The sequence below is a fragment of the Hyperolius riggenbachi genome, chromosome 12, assembly GCF_040937935.1.
Source record: "Hyperolius riggenbachi isolate aHypRig1 chromosome 12, aHypRig1.pri, whole genome shotgun sequence".
Classification (NCBI taxonomy): domain Eukaryota; kingdom Metazoa; phylum Chordata; class Amphibia; order Anura; family Hyperoliidae; genus Hyperolius; species Hyperolius riggenbachi.
Window position 1 is genome coordinate 32,487,749 of NC_090657.1, and position 26,735 is coordinate 32,514,483.

Consider the following 26,735-nt stretch of genomic DNA (forward strand, 5'->3'; position numbering starts at 1 on the left):
GCCTGCAATAAATTTCAGGAAGAGGAAAGAGTTTACAATATCAAACATTGACTAATTTATGACAGTGGCATAGTGGTTAGCGCTCTTGCCTTGCAGCGCTGTGTTCTCGGTTCGAATCCCAGCCAGGTCAACATCTGCAAGGAGTTTGTCTGTTCTCCCCGTGTCTGTGTGTAAAGCAGTAAAAAATTCTATGTTCACGACATCTCTAGCTAGCATTAGTGGGGTTGCTGGTTTTGGAGAGTAGAATTACCCACACAGATTTTTTTTCTTTTTCTTCAACTACCTTATAGATCAGTTAATATCATGATTTGCAGTGAAGTAGAACCCTTAGTTATTTATTTACTTGCTGTTTTCTATTAGCACCATAATTCCACAAGTACAAAATGACATCAGTGCTTGCAAAAGTTTATTGATTAGGTATGCATACTAATCTGAAAGAAAGAGAAGAAAACATGGGTCTGATTTAATAAGGCAACCCCAGAGTTGTCCAAACTTCCCCACCTGGGATATTTTAAGTGATCAAGCAAATCCAGACTGGGTCATACCAGAATATACTTGGGGTTCTTGACAGCTTAGTAAATAGTAACAGTTGGGTGATTGCAGTCTCTTACAAGCACCCACTTGTATTTTACATGGTGCAGACTTCTGCAATCACATAATTAGGGATGGTCAATGAAATGCAAATCATTTTGCACTGATGCAGGGTTATGCAAATGTATGCAACTTAAAAACGGACCAATCAAATTTTACCCCAGCAGGATTTGACTGGTTCATTTACAAGCTGCATACATTTGCATGCAAAGTTTGCATAATACTCACCACTGATTTACAAACCTTTCAACAGTAATCGCTATGATCTGCTATGACTCAGGACTGGAGAAGTAAGTATGTCCTAACATTTAATATCAGACAATTGATAATGAATACTATCTGGAATGGCTGGGTCACTTATGATATTTCCTCTGGAAATACCTTAGTATATCAGTCCCAAAATATAGCAGGTGTAATCCAGTAACCCGGTCTTCTTAATCCAGTTATTCCATTCTAAGATTTCATTTTGGATTCCTTTGTTTGCGAGGAAACAACTTTTCCATTCACCATTTCTTCAACGAACACCTTTACTCTTCTGGTTCTGTTTGGGTCTAAATATAAAAACAAAAAACATAATGAGAGGGTAATCAACAGTCATGAGCGAAAATGCCGATATTCTTTTTCACATACATTTTTGGGAAAATGTTAAATTCAACTTTTGAGCGAAAATGCCATGGGAAATAATTTTGTAATGTTTTTTTTTTTTTTTCCGCATTCTTCATGCTAAAAATGCTAGATCATAATGGTTGGGTCTATATGTTGGAGTGCTCAAGGTCAAGTTGTGCTGTTGACACCTTGCCAGACCAATATAATTATGAAGATGGGTGCAAAAATCAAGCACCTCATACCCCCAGAAGATCTGCCAACCTTAGTCCACGCCTTCATCACATCCCGACTGGACTACTGCAATGCTCTCTACACTGGCCTTCCAAAAAAGGTCTTGTACCGCCTACAGCTGATACAGAATACTGCTGCCAGACTGCTAACCAACCAACCCTGTCACTAACAAAACGCCAGTCCTGCACTCCCTTCACTGGCTACCTATAGAATGGAGGGTCCTATTCAAGATCGGCCTACTGACATTTAAATCCCTGAATAATCTGGGCCCTGCATACATGAAAGATATGTTGCAGCTGCATAGCAATCCCCGCATTCTCAGATCCACAGGTTCTAATAATCTAGTCATACCCAGTGTCCACTTGGAAACTTTTGGTCCCAGAGCCTTCTGTCATGCTGCCCCTATGTTTTGGAACTCCTTACCTCAACAGATCAGGACAGCCCCATCCCTGGATGTGTTTAAATCCAGACTGAAAACCCACCTGTTCAGTCTGGCATTTGCAGAAATATAACTTTTGTTGTGTGAATACTTCATCCTACTAACTACTGAATCTGAGAGAGCCTAAGCGCTTTGAGTCCTATGGGAGAAAAGCGCTATAGAAATGTTATTGTATTATTGTATTGTATTGTATAAATGCCTCGATGCACTCGCTAGGATAGTCGTAATTCAGCAGGGGCCACCCACATGGCACACATAGCTATCCTAAGTGTGCTTAGGATAGAATGTGTAAGTAACTGCCCCATTTATAATATGCTTTGACATATTCCTAAAAACTGTTATTGTTGCCAAAATTATTACATATCCTATAGGGAGTTTAAATTGACCATCCAATGTTTTTCCCCACCTCCTGTAGTTGATGTTATCATTACAAGAGTCTTCGCACAGCACAATATTGTGTTGAAAGATAACACTGTTGTACTTAAAGGGACACTTAAGCTAGGAATAAAAAAAACAGTTTTACTTCCCTGGTGCTACTACTAGCCCCTTCCAGGCGTCCCATGCCCTCACAGTCACTTACAGAGCCTCTGGTCCCCCGTCACCAGCTAGTTTTGTTTTCGCTATTTTTCTTCGTGTTCCTGTCCGCAATAGTGTCCTGCGCCTGTGCAGGACACTACTGAGGACAGAAACATGAAGGATACACGTGGCCGGGCCTGCGGAGGCTCCGTGAGTGACTGCGAGGGCACAGGATGGCTGCAGGGGGCTGGTAGAAGCCCCAGGCAAGTAAAACTGTTTTTTTTTTTTTATTTCTGGCTTAAGTGTCCCTCTAAAGCTGCAATCCAAAGAATCTATTTCTTTGCTTATCTCCTGTCATTCAAGTAAATAGATCTAGGCTTTAATGTTTACCCTTGCCCTCTCTTAGCCCTTTTACATATTGGTTTAGAGAAATTTCCTGTTCAATTTAGAGTTACTATTACCCATGTTATAGGTGCTGCCAGACACTTGATTAGTATATCAAATTGGAAATCTGAAGATATTCCCACTTAAGGCCCATACACACGTCTGATTTTTGAGAACGACGGGTCGTTTGAATGTCCCGTCGTTCAGTCGTTCGCCCACCAAAACGGGCGTGTGTACAGACTGTCGTTCGCGTGATGAGACTGAGTTTGAGCGATCCGCCGGGCGACGGGACGTTCAAAAAACCCGTCGTTTTCTTAGAAAAATCCCTTTCAGTAAGATTATCTCCTCAAATGAATAACATTTTTTGGCTAATAGACTGGTCATTAATAAAGGTACAAACCCCCTGAATTATTGATAGTAACCTTGCTTATTAAAGAGTAGTGAATGATGCTCAAATCCAAACTTTGGGTGAATCCGGATAGTGCTTTCTGGATATCACCCAGTAAACCTGTGCGGTCAAGCTTACCTGTTTGACGTCTTCTTCAGTCCGTCCCTCGGCGCCTCCCACGATGCGCTCCACGTGCGTCACGTGACTACAAACACTTCCTCCTTCAACCCGGAAGAAGGAAGTGTTTGTAATAACATGACTGCCGCGTGGAACGCATTGCGGGAGGCGCCCGAGGGACAGACTGAAGAAGACGTCAGACAGGTAAGCTTGACCCCCCTGCCCACCCCGCACAGGTATCTGGGTCAAATCTTAATAGAACTATTCGGATTCACGCAAAGTTCTGATTTGAACATCACTATTAAAGATATATATATACGAATGGGTAAAAGATAATTACATTGTTAATATATAGTGATAATACTAATAAATATTTATCTGTTATACTGGGAATTAATAGAGTCCAGAAATTCTACTTAATCTAATACTTACAAGACTTCAGAATATAGAACAACAAAACATTGAGAGGCCATAGGTATATAAGTTCTAATACACAAAAGATCAAATTCCTCAAAGGACCGAGACTAATTAGCAACTTTTTGATTTAATTCCATTTTTTAATACTGATTTCCTGTTTTACTCTTACTCTTTATAGTTAGATCCATGTTGCTTCTATAAATATTTGTAATATTTAGCACTTGGTTAGCAATAAAGCACATGTGCTATGCTCTGGTTCTCTACAACCCTTACCAAACTAATATAATACACACATAAATATTCCTAGTCATTTGTCTAATACAAAGCATCTATATGGTATTTTGACTTGGATGAACCAATTCTGGTCTTGGTTCTCCATTAAAATGCACCTGCTAGATCTGCAGCCCAAGTGGCCAAGTAAATGCAGCTCTGACAGGATAGACTCCACATATCAATCTATATGTAGATATCTTTTTGATATACATGGAAAAGTGGCCATACACTGATCGATTTGCCATCAGATTGACCAACAGATAGATCCCTCTCTGATCGAATCTGATCAGAGAGGGATCGTATGGCTGCCTATACTGCAGATTGTGAAACGATTTCAGCATGAAAACGATTCACCATCTGTGGAGCTGCCCCCGCCCCCCGTTACATACATTACCTGATCCGGCCGGTGCGAGTCCCCCGGTCTCCGCCCTCTACTGTTTAGACAGTAGAGGGCGCTCTACTGTTGATAAAGCAGCAGTAGGAGGCGCCCTTGTTGTAATGTTTGCACTTATGCGTACTAGTAACAATTAAAATATAATATGTTGTAGATCGCCTACCTTAAGAATGGACACTCCACTCGGTAGGATGAAAATAAGAGTTTAATGATGGTAGGCACCTAGGACAACGCGTTTCGCGGTACAAGCCGCTTCATCAGGTCAATATAGTGCTGTAGCAAATGGTGGGTATTCTGCTTACCATCATTAAACTCTTATTTTCATCCTACCGAGTGGAGTGTCCATTCTTAAGGTAGGCGATCTACAACATATTATATTTTAATTGTTACTAGTACGCATAAGTGCAAACATTACAACAAGGGCGCCTCCTACTGCTGCTTTACCTAGAGTTTAACATCCCACACAGTGGGAGTGTTATTTTCTGCCACAATTCGTGGCAAGAAACTTTTTTTCGAAGGAGCTGCGACCACCCACCGCAAAGACCGAGTGGAGACGGGCTTTCTCCACCTGCTTATTCGAGTGGTTGCCTCTCCAAGCAACCTATACTTGTGAGTAGTATTATTTGTATATTTTGACCAGATCGCAAGGATAATACACTATAGGGGCTCCCGGTGTCTCTGTGGTTTTTTTCGTTTTTTTTTACACAGCTCTACTGTTGAAACTTCCTGTCCGGAAGAAGTGAAGCCTGCCGGAGCCCAGCGGAAAAGGAGCAGTGGTGACAGCGGGGATACGCGCCAGCTGGATCAGGTAATGTATTGCCGCTAGCATCTGTCGTCGGACATTCAAACGCCGCTATCGACGCACTCCCGACCCGCCGGTGATCGAGCGAAATCTTCCGCACGGACGGATCAACAGTTGTTATTTCTATTGAGTCTGGCATCATGGTTGATCGAGGTCTCCTTCAAACATTTACCTTTAGATGAATCTACTGAATGTGCCGGAGACTTTCCACCAGTATAAGATGAAGATGCTCCCAGTCCCAGTGACCTTTAACACAGAGATAAGTCATTCATACAAACATCATTTTGAAAACACTCTTTTCTACTCATCGGCTTCCTTGTCTTACCCTCCTCCCTCCAGCAGGATGCGGTATTGCTCAATCTCCTTCTCCAGTCTGGTCTTGATGTCCAGCAGCTGTTTGTACTCTTGATTCTGACATTCCATGTCATACCTTAGCTGAGACAATTGGTCCTCCAAACCATTGATCATTTCCTTTATCTGCGCGATTCGGGCGCAATACGATCCTTCTGTTTCTGCCAGCGTCTGCTCTAGGCTCTTTTTCTGTACAGTAATAAAATTTAAAACATGAAGTTACTTTCAGGGTTGGGCAGCATGGTGGCGTAGTGGATAGCACTGTCGTCTTGCAGTGCTGGGTCCCTGGTGCGAATCCCAGCCAAGGCACTATCTGCACTGAGTTTGTATGTTCTCCTCGATTCTGCGTGGGTTTCCTTTGGGCACTCTGGTTTCCTCTCACATCCCAAAAACATACAATTGGCTTTCCCCTAAATTGGCCCTAGAATACGATGGACATACGACTATGAAGGGATTAGATTGTGAGCTCCTCTGAGGGCCAGTTAGTGACAAGACTGTATACTCTATAAAGTGCTGCCGAAGATGTCAACACTATATAAATACTAAATTATAATAATAATTTTGGCGTTAATGTGCAAAAACAATGGGAAGTCGGACTTGATTTCTATACTGACACATTCTATTTTTTGTTTTTTTGTGTGTGTGACTAATGACCCTGCATTTACAGAGGTATAGTAATGGCTACAGCAACCACAGTGACTGCGATGGGGCCTAGTTGCAGGGGGACCCAGTTTGCCCGTAACTTGTTTAATCATTTTTTTATTTTTATGTGTTCATTCAGCAGCAGGAAAAAAGGGCGCCGGCTGAGGGTGGACGAAAAGGGCGCCGCAATAGACTTTAATGCAATTATCGTTAATACGATGAAAAAAGCAGAAAAAAGGGCGCCGTGAAAAATCTGGTTAATAACATTAGAACATTATAGTTTTTGAGGTAGTTATTGTCTTAGAAGTTTACAATGTTATAGTTTTTGTCATATTATTTCGTTAAGTACAGATTTTACGTTTTCAAAGGTATTATCGTTAATAAATGTAAAAGGGTGTTTCTGCAGAGTGAGTGGTTAGGGTTAGGCACCACCAGGGGGAGTGGTTAGGGTTAGGCACCACCCAGGTGGCGGTTAGTTTTAGACAACACCAGGGGTGGTGTATAGGGTTAGCCACCATGGGGAGGGGGGGGGGAGGGGCGGTGCTCACGGTTAGGCACCAACGGGGGGGGGGGGGGAATCACGGCTAGGCACCACGGGGGGGGGGGGAGGGAATGGTTAGTGTTAGGCACCACCAGGGGAGGGTTCTGTGTGAAAGTAGGGTTGGGTTAAGCAGTATTGACGAAAAACGCAATAACATTTAATGTCAATATTTATTCGTTGTTATTATATCTAGTTTGTTTTTTGCAACAGAAAATATCGTTAATAAAGTTTGACAACAATGGTTCTCGTTATCAAATTTCATTTTAATACCTGGCACCAAATTCGTTAATAAGTCGGGCCCTTTTTTCATGCACGCGTTCATTCACCCTTTGAGCTTTGACCAATAGACTTTGGACTTTTTTGTCTCTCTCTTCTCTGCCCAAAACAATAAAAGAGCCTCCGCAAACCCTGCCCAGATACTAGCTATATCTCCTCAAGGTTCCAGCATTGACATTACACCGAGTCTTCTTGCATTTGTCCTGATGCCTTCTGGGAGAGGACTGCCACATCATGGGTAAGGCAGAAGCTCCTGTAGTCATTTCTGGGAGGGTGTAGGAAGCACACATCACTCAGTGTTAGAGTTGGGCCGAACCTCCGATTTTAGGTTCGCGAACCCTGTTCGCGAACTTCCGCAAAAGGTTCGGTTCGCGAAAAAGTTCGCGAACCGCAATAGACTTCAATGGGGAGGCGAACTTTCAAAGTTTTAAAACATTCTATCAGCTTGAAAAATGATAGAAAACATGTTTCGAAAGCTCTAATACCTGGAGCCACACCTAATTGAGTGAAATACACATCACTGCTGGAGGACCCACCCTCCCACCTCCAAGCAAGGTCCTTTATACCATTTGCCTACCTACACTAATTAGTTATGGGACAGCTGCTACACACTCTGCTAGGGAGATTTTATCCTCCCTCCTCCTCCTTTCTCCCCTTCTCCCCTTCTCCCCCCTACCGGAGGGAGGAGGGTCTCTTCTGCCAGGGAATTATACTATTTTAAAAACCAGTATACATCATACCATAGCTTGGGAATACATACATAAGTATACATCATACCATAGCTGGGGATACATACATGAGTATACATCATACCATAGCTGGGAATCAAACCCAGATCTCACTGTGTGGTGAGCACGTCACCCTAAGCACTGTACCACTACAGAAGTAAGTGAAGCTTGCCTAAAATTTAACATTTATGCTCAATGCAATAGAACCATTAGGTTGCTTAAAGGAGAACTGTAGTGAGAGGTATATGGAGGCTGCCATATTGATTTCCTTTTAAGCTATACCAGTTGCCTGGCAGCCCTGCTGATCTATTTGGCTGCAGTAGTGTGAATCACACCAGAAACAAGCATGCAGCTAATCTTGTCAGATCTTACAAAAATGTCAAACACCAGATCATACCATAGCTGGGAATCAAACCCAGATCTCACTGTGTGGTGGGCACGTCACCCTAAGCACTGTACCACTACAGAAGTAAGTGAAGCTTGCCTAAAATGTAACATTTATGCTCAATGCAATAGAACCATTAGGTTGCTTAAAGGAGAACTGTAGTGAGAGGTATATGGAGGCTGCCATATTGATTTCCTTTTAAGCTATACCAGTTGCCTGGCAGCCCTGCTGATCTATTTGGCTGCAGTAGTGTGAATCACACCAGAAACAAGCATGCAGCTAATCTTGTCAGATCTTACAAAAATGTCAAACACCAGATCATACCATAGCTGGGAATCGAACCCAGATCTCACTGTGTGGTGGGCACATCACCCTAAGCACTGTACCACTACAGAAGTAAGTGAAGCTTGCCTAAAATTTAACATTTATGCTAAATGCAATAGAACCATTAGGTTGCTTAAAGGAGAACTGTAGTGAAAGGTATATGGAGGCTACCATATTGATTTCCTTTTAACCACTTGAGGACCCACCCTTTACCCCCCCTTAAGGACCAGCGCTGTCTTAGCTGATCTGTGCTGGGTGGGCTCTGCAGCCCCCAGCACAGATCAGCGTGCAGGCAGAGCGACCAGATCGCCCCCCTTTTTTCCCCACTAGGGGGATGATGTGCTGGGGGGGTCTGATCGCTCCTGCCTGCCGGGTGTTGCGGGGGGGGCACCTCAAAGCCCCCCTCCGCGGTGAAATCCTCCCCCTCCCTCTCCTACCTGGCCCCCCCTGGAGATCCGGGCTGCACAGGACGCTATCCGTCCTGTGCAGCCAGTGACAGGCTGTCTCCTGTCACATGGCGGCGATCCCCGACCGCTGATTGGCCGGGGATCGCCGATCTGCCTTACGGCGCTGCTGCGCAGCAGCGCCGTACAATGTAAACAAAGCGGATTATTTCCGCTTGTGTTTACATTTAGCCTGCGAGCCGCCATCGGCGGCCCGCAGGCTATTCACGGAGCCCCCCGCCGTGAATTGACAGGAAGCAGCCGCTCGCACGAGCGGCTGCTTCCTGATTAATCAGTCTGCAGCTGGCGACGCAATACTGCGTCGCTGGTCCTGCAGCTGCCACTTTGCCGACGCACGGTATAAGCGTGCGGTCGGCAAGTGGTTAAGCAATACCAGTTACCTGGCTATCCTGCAGATCCTCTGCCTCCAATACTTTTAGCCCTAGACCCTGAACAAGCATGCAGCAGATCTGGTGTTTGACATTTTTGTAAGATCTGACAAGATTAGCTGCATGCTTGTTTCTGGTGTGATTCACACTACAGTGGCTGGATAGTGTACTGGTTAAGGGCTCTGCCTTTGACATGGGAGACCAGGGTTTGAATCCTGGCTAGGTCAAGTACCTATTCAGTAAGGAGTTCAAGGCAAGACTCCCTAACACTGCAGGGTGGCCTCTTGAGCGCGTCCCTGTGGCTGCAGCTCTTGAGCGCTTTGAGTCTGACAGGAGAAAAGCGCTATACAAATGTTTGGATTATTATTACTGCAGCCAAATAGATCAGCAGGGCTTGCCAGGCAACTGGTATAGCTTAAAAGGAAATCAATATGGCAGCCTCCATATACCTCTCACTACAGTTCTCCTTTAAGCAACCTAATGGTTCTATTGCATTGAGCATAAATGTTACATTTTAGGCAAGCTTCACTTACTTCTGTAGTGGTACAGTGCTTAGGGTGACGTGCCCACCACACAGTGAGATCTGGGTTTGATTCCCAGCTATGGGATGATCTGGTGTTTGACATTTTTGTAAGATCTGACAAGATTAGCTGCATGCTTGTTTCTGGTGTGATTCACACTACTGCAGCCAAATAGATCAGCAGGGCTGCCAGGCAACTGGTATAGCTTAAAAGGAAATCAATATGGCAGCCTCCATATACCTCTCACTACAGTTCTCCTTTAAGCAACCTAATGGTTCTATTGCGTTGAGCATAAATGTTAAATTTTAGGCAAGCTTCACTTATTACTGTAGTGGTACAGTGCTTAGGGTGACGTGCCCACCACACAGTGAGATCTGGGTTCGATTCCCGGCTATGGTATGATGTATACTGGTTTTTAAAATAGTATAATTCCCTGGCAGAAGAGACCCTCCTCCCTCCGGTAGGAGGGAGGAGGGAATAGGTAGAAGGGTAGAAGGGTAGAAGGGTAGAAGGGAGGTGGGAGGCCAATTAAAATCTCCCTAGCAGAGTGTGTAGCAGCTGTCCCATAACTAATTAGTGTAGGCAGACAACTGAGTCAAATGGTATAAAAGGATACCTGCACGTGAACAAGCGCCACACCGGCGCGAAACGGCTGTCGCGCAGTCCTCCCCTCCCATGGCACAGGTCAGATCAATTTAATGTCAATGTGCATGAAAATGCTGTCACTGGACTTTTGCCTATATACCTGCTGATGTACTGTATGGGAGAATAAATCAAGTGTTTAAAGGAAGCGGTGCACAGATTGCCTGGTGTGTGCTATATACGAATTCCTGTTTCAACAATATCTGTCTGCACGCTTCCACACGTAGGACCCCAGGTACAGCAAGGAACAGGACGGGATTGTGTATTAATCTTCATAGGTGCAGCAGACCTCACTACCCTCCTTATACTGAGTGCCGGGCAAACCAGCATCTTTTGTGTAAATGGTATAAAAGGACCTAGCTTGAAGGGAGGGTGGGTGGGGACTTTAGCACTGAAAGGAGTGTGTTTCACAATAACATGTCTGCTGACAGTAAAATGGAGGCGAAAAATTTTGCTCAATACAGCTTTATGGGGCGAATCGAACTTCCGCAAAAGTTCGCCTGATGCAGGCGAACGCGAACCCCCAAAGTTCGCCTGGAACCGTTCGCCGGCGAACCGTTCGGCCCATCTCTACTCAGTGTCTCTCTTTAACACCTATTGTAGAAGGATGGGGGCTATGGCTGCTTTATCCACTGGCAATTCCCTCTCCAACCCCCCCCCCCCCCCCCCCCCCATTTCAGCTCATTGGAAGGATAGCTTGTGGGAAGGGTGATGTGGTAAGAGGGTGCGGTACTGTGGGATCAGTACAACATCAGTCTTACCATTGCTAGTTGGGACTGCAGTTCTATCTCCAAGCCCTGAAGTGTTCTCCTGAGGTCGCTTATCTCAGTACTGGTAGTCTTAACCTCAGCCAGCCCAGCTGAGATCTCTTTTTTCAGTTCATTGCTCTGAAAGAGAAAAAACACTGCATAAATTATCATCAATTATAGGATCAACATTTGAACAATAGTTGTATAATCACTAAGGAACTATCTTATATATGTTGGTAACAGTAACAGGCCCGGATTTATATCACAGGAGTCTATAGGCACAGATGTTCTGGCACCCTAGACTTCGCCCCCCCCCCCCATTGACCCCCAAAAAATACACCAAAACCCCATACCGTAAATATGCTAGCTGGCCCTGCCCAGAGTAGTTAGACACATGTGCCCCCTTGCCGTTATGATTCTTTCCAGATTTTAGGGTCTAAAAGCGGTGCAATTTTTCCACTCTTTCAGATCCTAAAACCTGAAAAAAATCATTCTGGCAGGGAGATCAGCAGCAGAATAAAAAAATTTACCTTCCTGGGCTCCAGCGCTGCAGTTTTCAATTTGTCCACTAGATGGCGCTAATATGCATATAAACAAACCTCTACATTTCTCTAATATAGAGAAGTTTGTTTTAAATATTAGCCTCGCCCTCGATGACGTGACGCCGCCCCACTGCCGATCCGCTGCTCTGATTGGCCGCTGGATCCCCGGAAGAATAGCGGGGACATGGGGATCCCCACACTGCTGGGGAGAGAGGCTGGAGTCCCGCTGTGCAGCATGATCGTGCGCAGGACTCCAAAGCTACAGGTACAGCGCTGCACTCCCTACCCTGACCTGAGCTCGGGATCACCGATAGCAGCTGCTTTTTTCTACCCCGAGCTCAGGTCGGGAATACTGCCAGGGAGGGTAATAATGAGCGCACTTCTGGCAAACTAACACTAAGTAGCTTGAGGTGCCCCAATTATTAGGTAGCTAAAGATGCCCTGGGCTGAATACAGTTGAATGTAGAGAGCTGGGTGAGTAACCTCTCATTTACACTCTGCTGGGGACTATGCATAGGTAAGGGGGGGGGGTCACTCGGGGAGGGATGAGAGCCACCTTTCCATCTTCTGGCGCCTGTAGGCATTTGCCTACAGTGCCTTGTGTGATATCTGGCCCTGGCAAGTAATAATGGTGCGGTGTACTTATCACTAGTGCAACATCCCATCATAGAATAACATTGCAGCAATGTGGTGGGAGGCTATGAACACCTATTGCACATAATCAGGAAAGTCAGGGTAGGCAGCAATTTCCAGTGTGAAAGCTGGTTCCCACTGCAAGAGCTTTTTCGAAGTGCTTGTGATTTTAAAAGCTCTTGCTTATGTAATGCTATGAGTTTGTTTACACTTGAGCAATGTGATTTTATAAATATCCCCAATAACACTGCATTAGCAAGAGCTGTTCAAATCACTAGCGCTTAATAAGCTCTTGCAGTGCCAACCAGCCCTGACAGAACAAAAAAATTAAATCGAACAAAAAGAGGGAGTGAAGAGTAACCCAAAAAGCCCCAAAAATATATAAAAGAAAAACTGGTTAAAAGGAAGATAAGTGTGTGCTTACCTTCTAGACATCTACTGGACGAATAATTCTGACTTTTAATTTGATATTGCACAATTAACAACTGCGCTTCATGGCCTACAGACACTTCCTCAGGTCAATAGAAAGTGTTTTGAGTCTGTAGTTATATAGAGCTTTGAGAGCACTCTTTTTTTTTAATTTTTTTATTGACCTGAGGAACGTGGCCATGGGTCGTGAAACATTGTCGTTTGTTGTGCAATATCGAATAAAAACTCTAAGGCTGTATTCACAGTGGGACGTTGAGGTTTAATGCGAAGTTAAAGTCGCAACGTGTCTGCGTTAAGAGGTAACGCACTGCAAGCAGTGAGTTACCACAACGCAACATTTTTTAATGCGACTTTAACGTTGCACTGTGAACGGCCCATAGGATTAGCATTGCAGTGGGGTAAGCTGCGTTATAAGATTTTATAGCGAGCAACCGTAGCGTTCCACTGTGAATGCAACCTAAATCTTTTGTTCAGTAGATTTATTGAAAATACGCTCACACTTGTCTTCCTTTTTTTTATATATTTTTTGGGGCACCTGTCATGTCACTCTACACTTCATAGTTTCATTCCTGTTGGGGGGGTTTGAATTTAATGTCCTGCACGTTTCTTGGGAGCTGCAACCAATGTTGAACATTAAGGCGAGTTGGGACGTTGCTATCTAAAGTGGTTGCTATATAAAGCACTTGGTAGTATATATTTCCCCTGTGTTTGTCTGTCATATCTGAAATATAATGTTACTGCACCCGATTGGGTTGCCGCTGTCCCTGTTTTTTTTTTTTTTTTTTTTTTTTTTTTTTTTTTTTTCTTGCTCTCCAATCAAACAAGAAGAGCCATATCTTCCATTTCCTCCTTAGGTGGAGGTTCTTTATAATGCTGATTTAGAGAACTCTTTGTCTCGTGTGCACCATCTGATAATATTATAGATTCATTTGAAGAAGTATATCATATGCTTAGAGGCTTTGGAGTTTGTACTAGAATTATATTACTCCATTCATATTTATGTTGGGATAAAACTCATCTATGTATGCAGACAGCAATAGATCCTTTAAGCTCTTGATATGTTATAAAATAAAGCAGGATGATGTACTGGTGGTGATTGTGGAACCATGCTATCAGTTTATATACCTTCTTCTCAAAGTTTGCCTCGGCCTCTCTCCTGTTCTTCTCAGCCAAGGCCTCATACTGGTCTCTCATGTCATTCAGAACCTTTGTCAGATCAATGCCTGGAGCTGCATTCATCTCAACGGTGAGCTGCCCGGCTTGGGCACCAGACATAGATGTCATCTCCTAGTTCGGTTGAAAGAAGATCAGTGTTAAAATAAATCTCCACTTTTATTCATAATAGATACATCATTCCTACACATGTTAATTAATTCTGTTTCAGTCTTGAGTTTCTCATGGTTTTCGAAATCCAACTAAAAGTGAATTCAATATTCCTTGAGTAGTTAGTAGTTAGTCTAAAGTCTCCAGCATATTCCAGCTTCTAAAGCTAAACTTTCATACTTTAGAAATTGGATGAAATCCTAAATAAGGTAGGGAATCTTTCATTTCAGGGATAATCCTGGACATGACCGGATGGTGGGAACATTCCAAGAGGCTGCCTGTGTTTCACTGCTGCTCCCCTCCTCCCCCCGCTGAAGTTGTGGCACTTCTAGGCAACAAGACTTCTGCTAGTGCTGATCCCCTTTTTCTTCGGGGCATAAGGGGTCCTACTCGTGGCATCCCTGTTGAGGTGCCATCTATTTTGTGTGGGCTAACTCCTACAGGTCAAAGCAGTATAGTTAGTTTAGGCCCTGTATATTTTGGCAAGAAGATTCAATTTGCTCAAGCTGTGCATTTACATTTGTAAATAAACATTTCTGCAGGCATTTTGCTTGGTTAACAGTATACTCTTTCAACCACTGTTGCCTGTTGGGATCGGGACATGATCCCTAGGGGGGTGGTTTCATGTTCTTTAGCTATAGCTGAGCAATGTGTTCTGTTGCCATAGGGATGAGGGGCAGGACAATGGCCTAGCACACCATGAAGTGGCTTCAGACAGGGTAATGCTGGGAATACACGTTTCGTTTTTGCCTTCGTTTTAGCCTTCGATTCGTTCAGTAAACGAATCGAGTGTTGAAAACGTATGTGAAAATAGTCATAATCTCATTATAGTTTCGATTAATAGACCCCAAAAACGAACGACTAGTGATCGAACATGTTTGATATTATCTCTCTTTATCCATCTAATCGAGCCATTGGTAGGCTTGATGGCTGTTCAGATCGATTATATGTTCGTTTATGTTAGTCCGTCCCTGTAAAAAGGGATTTTCGTTTCGTTTTTTTGCAGCCTTCGATCATTGGAAAAACAAAACCATCAGAATCGAAAAAAAAAACGAAACCGTGGGTGGTGATATTAACCGTACGTTCGATTATTTCGGGAACGAAAAGGACAAAAGGCACAATCGAAACGAAGGCTAAAACGAAGGCAAAAACGAAACGTGTATTCCCAGCATTAGAAGGAGAAAAATGTGCCCCAGCCATTGCTCACTTAAAAATCTGGTGGGCTTTGGCCAAATTCAATCCAAGGTGATCTAGTGGTTACAAAACGCCCAGCCTGTTGTAGGAAGTGGAAACACCAGTGAAACAGTGGAAACAAGGAGTGGAAACACCAGTGGCACCATTAACTCAACTCAAATAAAAAGTTGTAAATGAGGTACAGTATATTGTATAGTCTGATGATTGCTAACCTTACCATACAATTTGCAACTATACATTTAAAGTTCCCATCTCAAAACTGGGTATGTAAACTAACACATGAGATTTAGTAGATGTGGACCTCCCAATAGACATCTCTTGCATCTCGTCAGGCTGGGAATTAGGTGGAGTTTTCAGGTGAATGCATATTGACTGACACACAGGTCTCTGAGTGCTCAGCTCCTATCCTGCTGATTACAACCATTCTGACACCATGATAGTAATGTCAGCAGCCATTAATTATTGGTGTGCAAATTGTGGAGGTATGGACCAGGAAATAGTGGAGATATTGGAGGAAACTTAAATATTAAAACTTTATAAGCAAAAGAAAAGACAAACAAGAATAAAACACTGAACAATGTTGACAGCAGAAGATGTACATTTCATATTTTATGTGTATTTCCTGGACTTGAGGTTTATGAGGGTGACCATATTTATGACTCTTCTTGTACGGAATTGTCCTGCAGAGTAGTTTGCGTAGCTGAATAGTTTTTACATACTAAAAGGCTGATCTGATGAATCATGCCAAAGTGAGCAGAGAGACTGCAAATCGCCCAGCAAGGACATTCCTTTAGAATTTTTGCTGAATTATGATCATGAACAGGCAGGTCTTCCACTGCCAGAGGGGATGCACTGAATGTGGTCCTCCCATTATTCCTGGATTTTAGCACTTAGATTAGTTTAACACCTGGAGGAGGTTTTCGTAAAGCAAAAAAACAACCCACCTTTTTGTAGACTGGGGATCCCTTAGATCAAGTCTCAATTTGGTGCCTTAGGCGTGACTACTACCTGCTGCTGTATATTTATTGCCTTTACAGAACATTATACAGTTCTGCTTTGCTGAATATTTTCATGGTAGTCCAAAAGGGTTTGATAATGAAACGATAACTCTTGCCAAAAATGGGAACATTTAGAAATACATGAAGACACATAAGTAAAAATTACACTTTTCCCAGAGTAAAATTGTGCTATAAATTACTTTTCTCCTATGTTGCTGTGACTTACAGTAGGTTATAGAAATCCGACACAAGCGACAGGTCTCGGACTGGTCCATGTCCTCATGAGGGATTTTTATTTTATTTTCAAAAGCACTCCTACTGCAGGAATAGTGTGCAAAGAGGGGGGGGGGCTGCATATTTATAAAAATCCTTCCCAGTGAGTACCTTTGTATAGAATAAATTAAATACTGAAAATCCTCCATGAAGAGATGGCCTAGTCTAAAACCTGTCAGATTCGTCAAAATTACTACTAACCAATTTAAGTGACAGCAACATAGGAGAAAAGTAATTTATAGCACATTTTACTCTGGGAGAAGTGTATTCTTTACTTGTGTGTTTTCATGTATTTTTCTATGGGAGAAAAGCGCTATAGAAAAGTTATTGTATTGTATAATTGTTTTTGCAATAGTGGTCCTTCAATTATCAAACCCTTGTGGACTACCATGAAAATATTCCGCAAAGCAGAACTGTATAATATTCTGTAAAGGCAATCAATGTACAGCAGGTAGTAGTACTCTGGAAGAAGCATACTTCTTATCTATATGTGTTTACATGTATATTACATTTTAAAAAAAATTTGTGATAGTGGTCCTTTGACAAAGAACAGATCTAAAACAATTGAGAGTTCAGTTAACACAGTAACTGCACTAGCCACATTATTGCTTTTATTAATAATCAAGTTACCATTATTATGCAATGGTATATCACCACGGATAAGCTGACCTTTTTATACTAGAATGTTGGACTAAAATTGGTGTTCCTCTTATCCTCGGGTGATATGCCTGTGTGCAGAGTACATATTGGAAGCATACTCCTAACCATAGCTACTCAAAAACAGGAGTTGGAGGCGCACTCATCCATAGGAAGGAACTATTTTGTGTGCCCAAGCCTTGGATTCCTGTATCCTCAGAATCCTCAGTAGTCAAATGTAGAAACGAGGCTGGCACCACCAGAAGTAGAAAAGTAAAAAATTTGCTCTTTATTGATCACTCATTAAAATGACAGCCTAGTCAAAAAATAAGGCTTTGGCGGCAAAGCCTTATTTTTTGACCATGCTGTCATTTTAATGACTGATCAATAAAGAGCTAATTTTTTACTTTTCTACTTCTGGTGGTGCCAGCCTCGTTTCTACATTTGCCTAACCATAGCTACCTTTCCTCCCTCTCTCCAGCTTGAGTCCTTGTGTCTCTTCTGCAGTTTCAGAACTTGTCGCTAGAGCTCTAGACGCAATATGGTCACACAAGGTAGTGAGAAGTGGTAGCTATGGTTTCCGGGACACTTCCAACACGCACTCTACATGTGGGGCTAGGGTAGCACATGGTGGTGGGTTGGCGGGGGGGGGGGGGATTGGTCTAGTCACTGCATTTGGCCTATTTTGTATGGCAGAAGTGGGGGGTGGACATATGTGCAGATGATCATGTTGGCCCTTATTTATGAAAGTATCCTGAGGCCTGGACCATCTTCTATATATGATCTAAACTTTGAGCCACAAAGCCCTTCAGCTCTGGAGTGTCAACTAACATTTCTTGGCCGAGTGTATGTGTTTCTGTCCATAGAGAGATGCAAAGGGAGATGGGCAAAAAGTGGGAACTGTGTATCTCCATGGAAACGGTAACAATGGGACATGTTCTAACTTCCTGAACCATCACCCCCCATCCCCCTTCAGATGTGGCCTTCCAGTAGTCATTAGCCTCATCTTATAAAATGTTATCAACATTGAATTATTTTACCTCCTCATGATTCTTCTTGAGATATGCCAGTTCTTCAGTAAGTGACTCAATCTGCAACTCCAAATCAGATCTTGACATGGTCAGATCATCCAGGACTCTACGCAGTCCATTAATGTCGGCCTCCACGCTCTGTCGCATAGCCAACTCATTTTCATACCTGTAGAGACAACGCAGTAGTTGGAACAATGGATACTAGCCCCCCGAATGGTGATCATAATACTGCATAGCACAATAATATAACATAAATGCATGAGTGCCTTATAATGGCCCCCAAAACATACTTCAGCCTGAAGTCATCAGCTGCCAGCCTGGCATTGTCAATCTGCAAAATGAGCTTGGAGTTGTCAATTGTTGCAGCAAGAATCTGAAAAAAACAAAACAAAAACATGCCAGGGCAGTGAATAACTGATTTAGTGTATATGACCACCAAGCAGATGCATGAAAGAAAATTATTTATATTTGGGCTAAAGAACGAATTAATGTTAGGGTCAAGATCACCTGATTTGACTTCAAGACAAAGACAACATTTAGCAGATATAAGTCTAGGAAAAAGCAAGACACAGACTTTTTTTTAATTATTATTATTTGTATCCCCTGAGCCTCAGTGAGTTTTTTTTTTTATTCTGAGAATTGTTACTTGTAGAGCAGATATTTTGGGGGGTAGGTGAAATGGCATAGCAATAAGGGATGCAGGGGTTGTTACCACATGAGGCCCCCTGACCAAACCCACCTGGGGGCATTTAAAGGGTTCCTCCCTTAACTGCTGTAATTAGCTATGCTGCTTATGTAGATGTGAGAGTTGCTTCAGACACCAAAGGGTTATCTCTGCATCTAAGCACCCCTGAGATATGTTTGTTTGCACTGGAGAGCCATATCAAGCTGAAGCAGTCAGGCAATTCTGTCAGCTCTTCACAGAGCTCATTGAGAGGCTTAAAACTCCACAATGAATCAGATTATTTCCTGAAAACAACTTCAAAAAGAAAAGGTATGATTCTTGCCAAACTATTTTTAAAGTCTGGTACCCACATAAACGTTTTAACATTTAGTGGATACACTAAAATAGTTAGTATATATTGACAGGAAGAGAGCAAGATACTTTAATGACATAGTATTTATACAACGCTGCATTTGCAGATGATCTCTGTCTGGTGTCTGCTGACAGTCAGGTGTCAGTGAATTTAGCTCCTAGCATTTTCCTTTTAACTGTAACTGTTTTAGGCCTTGCTCACACTAGGGACGTTTCTGTGCGCTTTACAGAGCGCATTGCCCTGTGCGTTAAGCAGGGTACATTGTATTCTCATTAAAGTAAATGGGAACCTCTTATGAAAAAAAGAAACCAGATACTTGCCTAAGGAGACAGAAGGCTCAGGATCCTATTAAGCCTTCTCTTTCCTCTCCTTGTGCCCTCGTCGTCACAGCGGCAGCTCCCCCATTTAAATTCGCCGCGGGGGACTTCGGAAGTCTTTGGGACTCGGGAGGCAAGTCCTACCGAAGACAGGCGGCTCCATACTGCGCACGCGCGAGTGTGCAAGAGAGGGTGCTTGCGCGTGTGCAGTTTGGAGCGGCCTGTCTTCGGGAGCACTTGAGCTCCCGAAGACTGCTGAAGTCTCCCTTTGGTGGCGGAAGTAGCAGTATTTGACCAATTTAGTCAAATACTGCTACGGAGGAGGCAGCGCTGGGACGGGGACCGGGAGAGAAGAGGGAAGGCTCATTAGGACCCTGAGCCTCCCCTCTCCTTAGGTAAGTATCTGGCTTTCCATTTTTTTTTAATGGGTTTCCATTTACTTTAACCCTCCTGGTGGTCTATTAAAAACCACCAGGGGGCAGCACAGCAGTTTTTTTTTTTTTTTTTTAAATCATGTAGCGAGCCCAGGGCTTGCTACATGATAGCTGCTGTGCAGCGGCATCCCCCCACCCGCTTCGATTGCCTCCGGCGATCTGCGATCAGGAAATCCCATTTAAAGAATGGGATTTCCTGGAGGGCTTCCCCCGTCACCATGACGATGGGCGGGATGACGTCACCGACTTCGTGCCGTCATTGGGAGTCCCGATCCACCCCTCAGCGCTGACTGGCCCTGATTGGCCAGGCAGCGCACGGGGTCTGTTGGGGGGGCGGCGCGGCGAGCGGCGGGTAATCGGCACGGAGCGGTGGCGATCGGAGCGCACAAGCAGCTAGCAAAGTGCTAGCTGCGTGCTGCAAAAAAAAACTATGCAAATCGGCCCGGCAGGGCCTGAGAAATCCTCCTGCGTGGCATAGCCCGTGCTCAGCATGCGTTTTTTCCCTAGTTGATAAAAACAAAACATCTTTTCATATGAAAACAAATCTTCATTGACAACCGCAACTGCTATAATAAACAAAACTTGCTCAAAAAACGGCAACACGCATACGTTTTTATCACGTGCTTTTACACGTTTTTGAACGCACCAGATGTGAACGAGGCCTAACGGCTTGAGAGAGGCAGTTCAGACATTTACCTTGCAAGGAAGTAAAAGGCTAGGTAATAGTACCCACTCATGTTTTAGGCAAAACCTAAGTTTTACCCTACACACTTTAAAGAGAAACTCCGACCAAGAATTGAACTTTATCCCAATCAGTAGCTGATACCCACTTTTACATGAGAAAAATAATGATTTTCACAAACAGACCATCAGGGGGCGCTGTATGACTGATTTTGTGCTGAAACCCCTCCCACAAGAGGCTCTGGTACCGTACGGTACTCTGGGCAAACTGTCACAATGTAACAATGTTCAGACAGGAAATAGCTGTCTGTTAAAGCCAGACCAGCTAGAAACAGCTCCATAATCTGCCCACAGTAACAATGTCACCATGTAATACAAGTCAGAATGTGAATCTGGGAGAGGAAAGATTTTACAATGAGCAAACACTGACTAAATCATGTATACATAATTATTGTAAAAATGAAGCACTTTTTTTATTACATTATTTTCACTGGAGTTCCTCTTTAAGAGTCCTCCAACAGCTAGAGGGCAGTTATTTCCAGGCTGTTTAATGTGGGTGTGCCTACAGGCTGTTCTTGCTCAGTTCAATAAACGTATCAATGAATACTACCTAGAGATGAGCGTAATGACTTAATTACGATTTCGCAAAATTTTGCGTAATTAGTGTAATTATGATTATGGCCGTAAGTACATCATCGTAATGAAGAAGGATTTCGCAAAATTCCGCGTAAGCGTAATTTTCGCGTAATTTTCGCATTACAGTGGGTATCGCGAAATTACGTTTGCCTTGCATGCAACCGTTTGTAAGCGTAGTTACATAACGTAATTTCGCGATAGTTCATATTACTGTAAGCGTTAATTTTCGCGTAGTTTTCGCGTTACGGAATGCTGAGTTGTTTTTCCTCCACGAATAATGCCCCTTGTTATGCCCAAATAACTCAATTTTAGTTTCATCAGTCCACAGCACCTTATTCCAAAATGAAGCTGGCTTGTCCAAATGTGCTTTAGCATACCTTAACCCGCTCTGTTTTTGCTGTGGGCAGAGAAAAGGCTTCCTTCTTTTTATAGCTAACAAGTAATTACGAAATTCGCGAAATTACGAAGAAATGCGAAATTACGTTATGGTTTAATGCAAAATTACGTTATGGTTTAACGCGAAATTACGTTATGAACGAAACGCGAAATTACACGTTGAAAATTACGCTTACGGTATTTTCAGTTACGATTTTAATGGCAATTACGCTACCATAATTTCGCATCGTAATAGCAAATTTCGCATGCGTAATTATAGTAACGGGAAATTTCGAAAATTTCGGCTCAACACTAATACTACCTTACCAATGGTATTTTTACATAAATGAAGTTGGTGGTGGTAGTCACTGATAACGCATGCAGTGTCCATGCAGAATGTGTAAGGTGCGATTATTAATGGAAACCAGAGATCATCTAGATCTCATTGATAATGAGAAATGAATGAGATGATGTAAAAAGAGGGAACCGTTACCTTTCTACTGCTTTGAAAATCTATTTGCCACAATTGTTGTTGCCTTGGATTGTCTTACCGACCTTCCAAGCCACTGTAGTCTCTGCAGCCGGTAATGTTGGGTTGTGTTGATGAGAGCAGCTTTCTCACTGACAACTTTTTTTTTAGATTGCATCTGACTGTTGATATGGAGGCAGTTAGATATCTGCAGGCAGTTAGCAGCAGTATCACCCTGCCTATTTAGAGTTGCAATGTCTAACTAAACCAGAATGCACACACTGTATAATAGAACAACCACTATAACCAGTAACCGTTTTTGAAAGCTGTAGAAGAAAAAATATGACTTGATAGGCATCGGTTATGTACAGCGGTATAGCAATAGGGGATGCAGAGGTTCCCTTGGGCCAGAGGGGCCCCATGAAGCCCTCCCTCAACCACAGTATTAGCTCTTTATTAGGCCTTTGCTGGTATTAATCACTTCTGTTGATGCTTTGAATAGTAGTAATCATTAACAAGCTGTTCCCCATCCTGTTCTTGCACCTCTGACACTGTGGTTGTCCTTGGCAGGTTTTAAGCCCCATGTACACTATACGATTCTTTGTCCTATTCGATTCGATTCAACCTGAAATGTCCGAATCATGATTCGATTCAATTTCTGATTCAAAACAATGGAAAATTGAATCTAATTATGAATGGGACATGTTGGGTTGAATCGAATCAATTAATCAAATCAAATTGAATTGAAACGGACAAAGAATCGTATGGTGTAGATTGGGCTTTAGTGCACCACATCAATTGTTATCTGTATGTATCAGCATTCTAATTCTAGGTTCACATCATACAATTTTCTGTTAGATTTGTACCTGCCAACATGTTGGAAATTATCTATCTAACCATCTATCTGAAGAGCAATTAGGCATTGTTCTACTCAACAGCGGATGAGCTTTTTGTCCCTAGGCCTTCTCAAAGGACTAGAGGACATGATCTGCGCATGGATGAAAAACGTTTTAGCCATTTATTTAGGAAAGGGTTCTTTACAGTAAGAGTGATTAAGATGTGGAATGCATTGCCACAGGAAGTCGTTATGGCAAACTCTATACCTGCATTTAAAGGGGGCTTAGATGCTTTCCTTGCGTTGAAAGACCTCCATGGCTACAATTACTAGGTAATGCCCAATGATGTTGATCCAGGGATTTTATCTGATTGCCATCTGGAGTCGAGAAGGAATTTTTCCCCTTTTGGGGCTAATTGGACCATGCCTTGTAAGGGTTTTTTCGCCTTCCTCTGGATCAACAGGGATATGTGAGGGAGCAGGCTGGAGTTGTACTTTATACTGGTTGAACTCAATGGACGTATGTCTTTTTTCAACCAAAATAACTATGTAACAGGAGACAACAAGAAGACAATGCACCAGAGATAATGACCAGTCTCTACCAGTACTTTTCAGAAAATAACCGAACAGAAAATGTAACAGAAAAATCCTACAGAAAAATATGTGTGGTGTGTACTAGGCATAAGAAGTAGGTAATCATGTATGTTAGTATATAAAGTCAGTAGTGCCTCCACCATGACTTGGAAATAGTCCACTGGTGCTTAATAGACAGGGTTTCAGCTGTTGCTTGGAGTACACAGTTTGTTTCTGGCGCACTATTCTCCTCTCAATCGTTTTTGCCGCTCGGTTCTGCAGTCGATTCTCTCATCATCCGCTCATTTTTCTTATCTTTTTCCATTCAATTCTATTAGAAGTTGAGCGGCGAAAGGATCAAAAGGGAGATCGGTGGGAAATTATCTATCGAACCATCTTATCATCTCAGAAACGAACCGTGTATTCCTAGCATTACAATACACTTATACAATAACCTTCTCTTAGAAACTCAGATGGAACAGATTACATTGTTTAAATGTTCAGAAATGTGATCAAACAGGATCAAGGTTTTGTAACTCATTCCAGTGATAGTATTCATGAGTCAGGTTGATCACTGATGCCAAATTCCCAGTGTGCACAGGCTTCAGTGAACCTTACTTTTCAATCCAATCGGTCTATGTGAGCCTGTGACAGTTGTACCCTCAGGCAGCTGTCAGCTGGCCAGCCCGAGGTACTCATCTATTTGAAATTAAGTATTTGGGTGTTCAAGAAAACCTATATGATCATGGAATTACCGTAATGAGCATTTGTTTCCCTCATCACTAAAGTTCTGACCTAGGGTACTATGTGCATGTTTGTGCGTTTTAGGGTAGTTAGTACTTTGCACATATCAATGCATATTTTACCTCCAAATGATGTTTTTAAAACAAAGTTAATTCTCAGTGCTAGGTTCTGTAGTAGTTGCCTCTCCTACTAAGCCTTTTGCACTTCATAATATTTTTTATGAGGTCAACATACTACAGCATTTTACATAAAACACTCATGAATAAAAAAGAACATACTCTGGCATCAAACCGACTTACCTTAGCCCTAAGATCCTCAATAATGGTGTAGTATTTGCTGTAATCTTGCCCTCCAACACCAGTAGTGGTGCTAGGACGCTGCTTGTCATACCATTCTCTAATTTTGCGTTCAAGGTCAGCATTAGCTTCCTCTAAGGCCTTGACTTTATCCAAGTAAGAAGCCAAACGGTCATTTAGGTTCTGCATGGTCTGTTTCTCATTGGTTGCAAGAATGCCTCCACCTCCACCAGCTCCAAATCCCCCTCCGAATCCTCCTCCGATACCTCCTCCAAATCCCCCACCAAATCCTCCTCCGATACCTCCTCCAAATCCTCCACCATATCCACCACCAGAACCCCCACCTGCTCCTCCACCGAATCCTCCTCCAACTCCTCCACCGAATCCTCCTCCAGCTCCTCCACTAAAGCCTCCACCAGCTCCTCCACCTGAATATCCACCAAAGCCCCCGGAATGACCTCCTCCTCCAAAGCTGCCACCACCAAATTCACTATATTCACCTTCAAAACCCCCAAAGTCACCACTGTGACCAAAGCCAGCTCCATTCATTACCATTCCTGCTCCCCCTCCATATCCACCACCACTGCCACCCCCACCACCACTCATTGATACTCTCTGAAAGGACTTTCTAATAGATGATGAACCTGAAACATTTCCACCACCCAAAGACTGTGAATATGCTGCCATGATAGTAAAAGAATGGAGCTAAGCTTGGTGAGATCTGTCTCCGTTAACTGGAGCTGACAGGGAATGCCTTCAGTCCTTTTATATAAACTTCTGATGGGTGTAACTTCTTGTACTCCTTTTGCTGGAAGAGATTAGTGTTGAGTAATATTAGTGGTTCTGTGCCCATTTGGATAATTTATTTCTGTTCAATATGTTCCCATCTGCAAAAATATTTTAGCTCAAGGCTATATTTATTAAATCAAAAGGTAAGGATGGGTGGAGTGGCACTAGACCATCATTTATTATCTGTAAGTCGCTGAAGCCTATCTAGACCTGCCCAAACAGATAATTTATGCTTTCTATTGTAACCCTTGTGCTGGAAGCAGCAATTTCTCTGCCATGTGATCAAATACCAATGTTCTGTGCTCAAACTTGTAAAATCGCTAAACTCCCTAATTTGAAGGTTATTAACATAGGGCGGGTTTAAATTAGAGGAACAAGGTGGTCTGTGAACTTTGCAGAGTTTGTATTGCGTAGCAAAATTAAATCTAAACTTGCAGACACACTTGACACCCCCAAAATAAATTTTTGGGCTCACTCGCCAATTTCTATATGAGTTAATAGGAGGACTAGGGAGCGGTGCACTCAGATAATTCTGTTGCTTAAACATTAAGCTTGCAATCTTGGGGTTGCTTACTGTATTCTTGGACAAGATGTCTCCCAAATAGCTCCTTGGCTGAGTTCTGTCTAGTGGTTTTATGAGATTTTTGTTTCAATTTCAATTTGCATCTGACCATTAGTTGAAATTATCATCCATTCATTTAGATCTACCATGGGGTGGAAATATTGATCATGCATTCACTCAGGAAATTTTATAGTAGAGCTAAAGGGGTGGTTTCATGTAAAACAGGCCCTGGGTCAAAAATTTACATTTTAGCAGTCTACCAACTGTTGAGCTGTTGTGACCTACATAAACCCTGACTTGGTGGCCCCTAAGTGGTTTGGGCTTTAGACAGTTTCCAAGGTTACCCATATGTATGCACCGACCCTGAGTGGAAAACCAACCCTAAGGTTGCATTCACAGTGGGACATTGCGTTTTAAAGCAACGTTAAAGTCGCAACGTGTCTACGTTGAGAGGTACCGGTAACGCACTGCAAGCAGTGAGTTACCACAACGCAACAATTTTTTTAAAGCGACTTTAACGTCGCACTGTGAATAGCCCATAGGATTAGCATTGCAGTGCGGTAAGACTTTATAATGCAGCTCCACAATGTGGCACTGTAAATGCAACATTAAAGTCTCAAGTTATCATCCATTCTGGGGTACCGAGAAAATTAATAGTTGTGATAGTACTTTTTGCTATTTTTTTCATTTGCAAAGTTCTGAAAAGTTATTTTAAAGAGAAGATGAAAAATTATCTCCCAGGAGAAACATTTAATTGAATAAGGACCTGTGTGTCAATA

At 42.8% G+C, this 26,735-nt stretch overlaps 1 protein-coding gene across 1 annotated transcript; it reads right to left on the bottom strand.

Moving 5' to 3' along the window:
• Positions 1-389: 389 nt before the first annotated feature.
• On the bottom strand, positions 390-25,354 carry LOC137542577 (keratin, type I cytoskeletal 47 kDa-like). Its single transcript, XM_068264600.1, has 8 exons — positions 24,609-25,354; positions 18,499-18,581; positions 18,218-18,374; positions 13,879-14,040; positions 11,162-11,287; positions 5,484-5,698; positions 5,331-5,404; positions 390-1,142 (listed from the first exon to the last, which is right to left on the bottom strand). Exons 1-8 carry the CDS (start codon positions 25,290-25,292, stop codon positions 1,045-1,047), a joined length of 1,599 nt encoding a protein of 532 aa, XP_068120701.1. The 5' UTR covers positions 25,293-25,354; the 3' UTR covers positions 390-1,044.
• Positions 25,355-26,735: the final 1,381 nt, after the last annotated feature.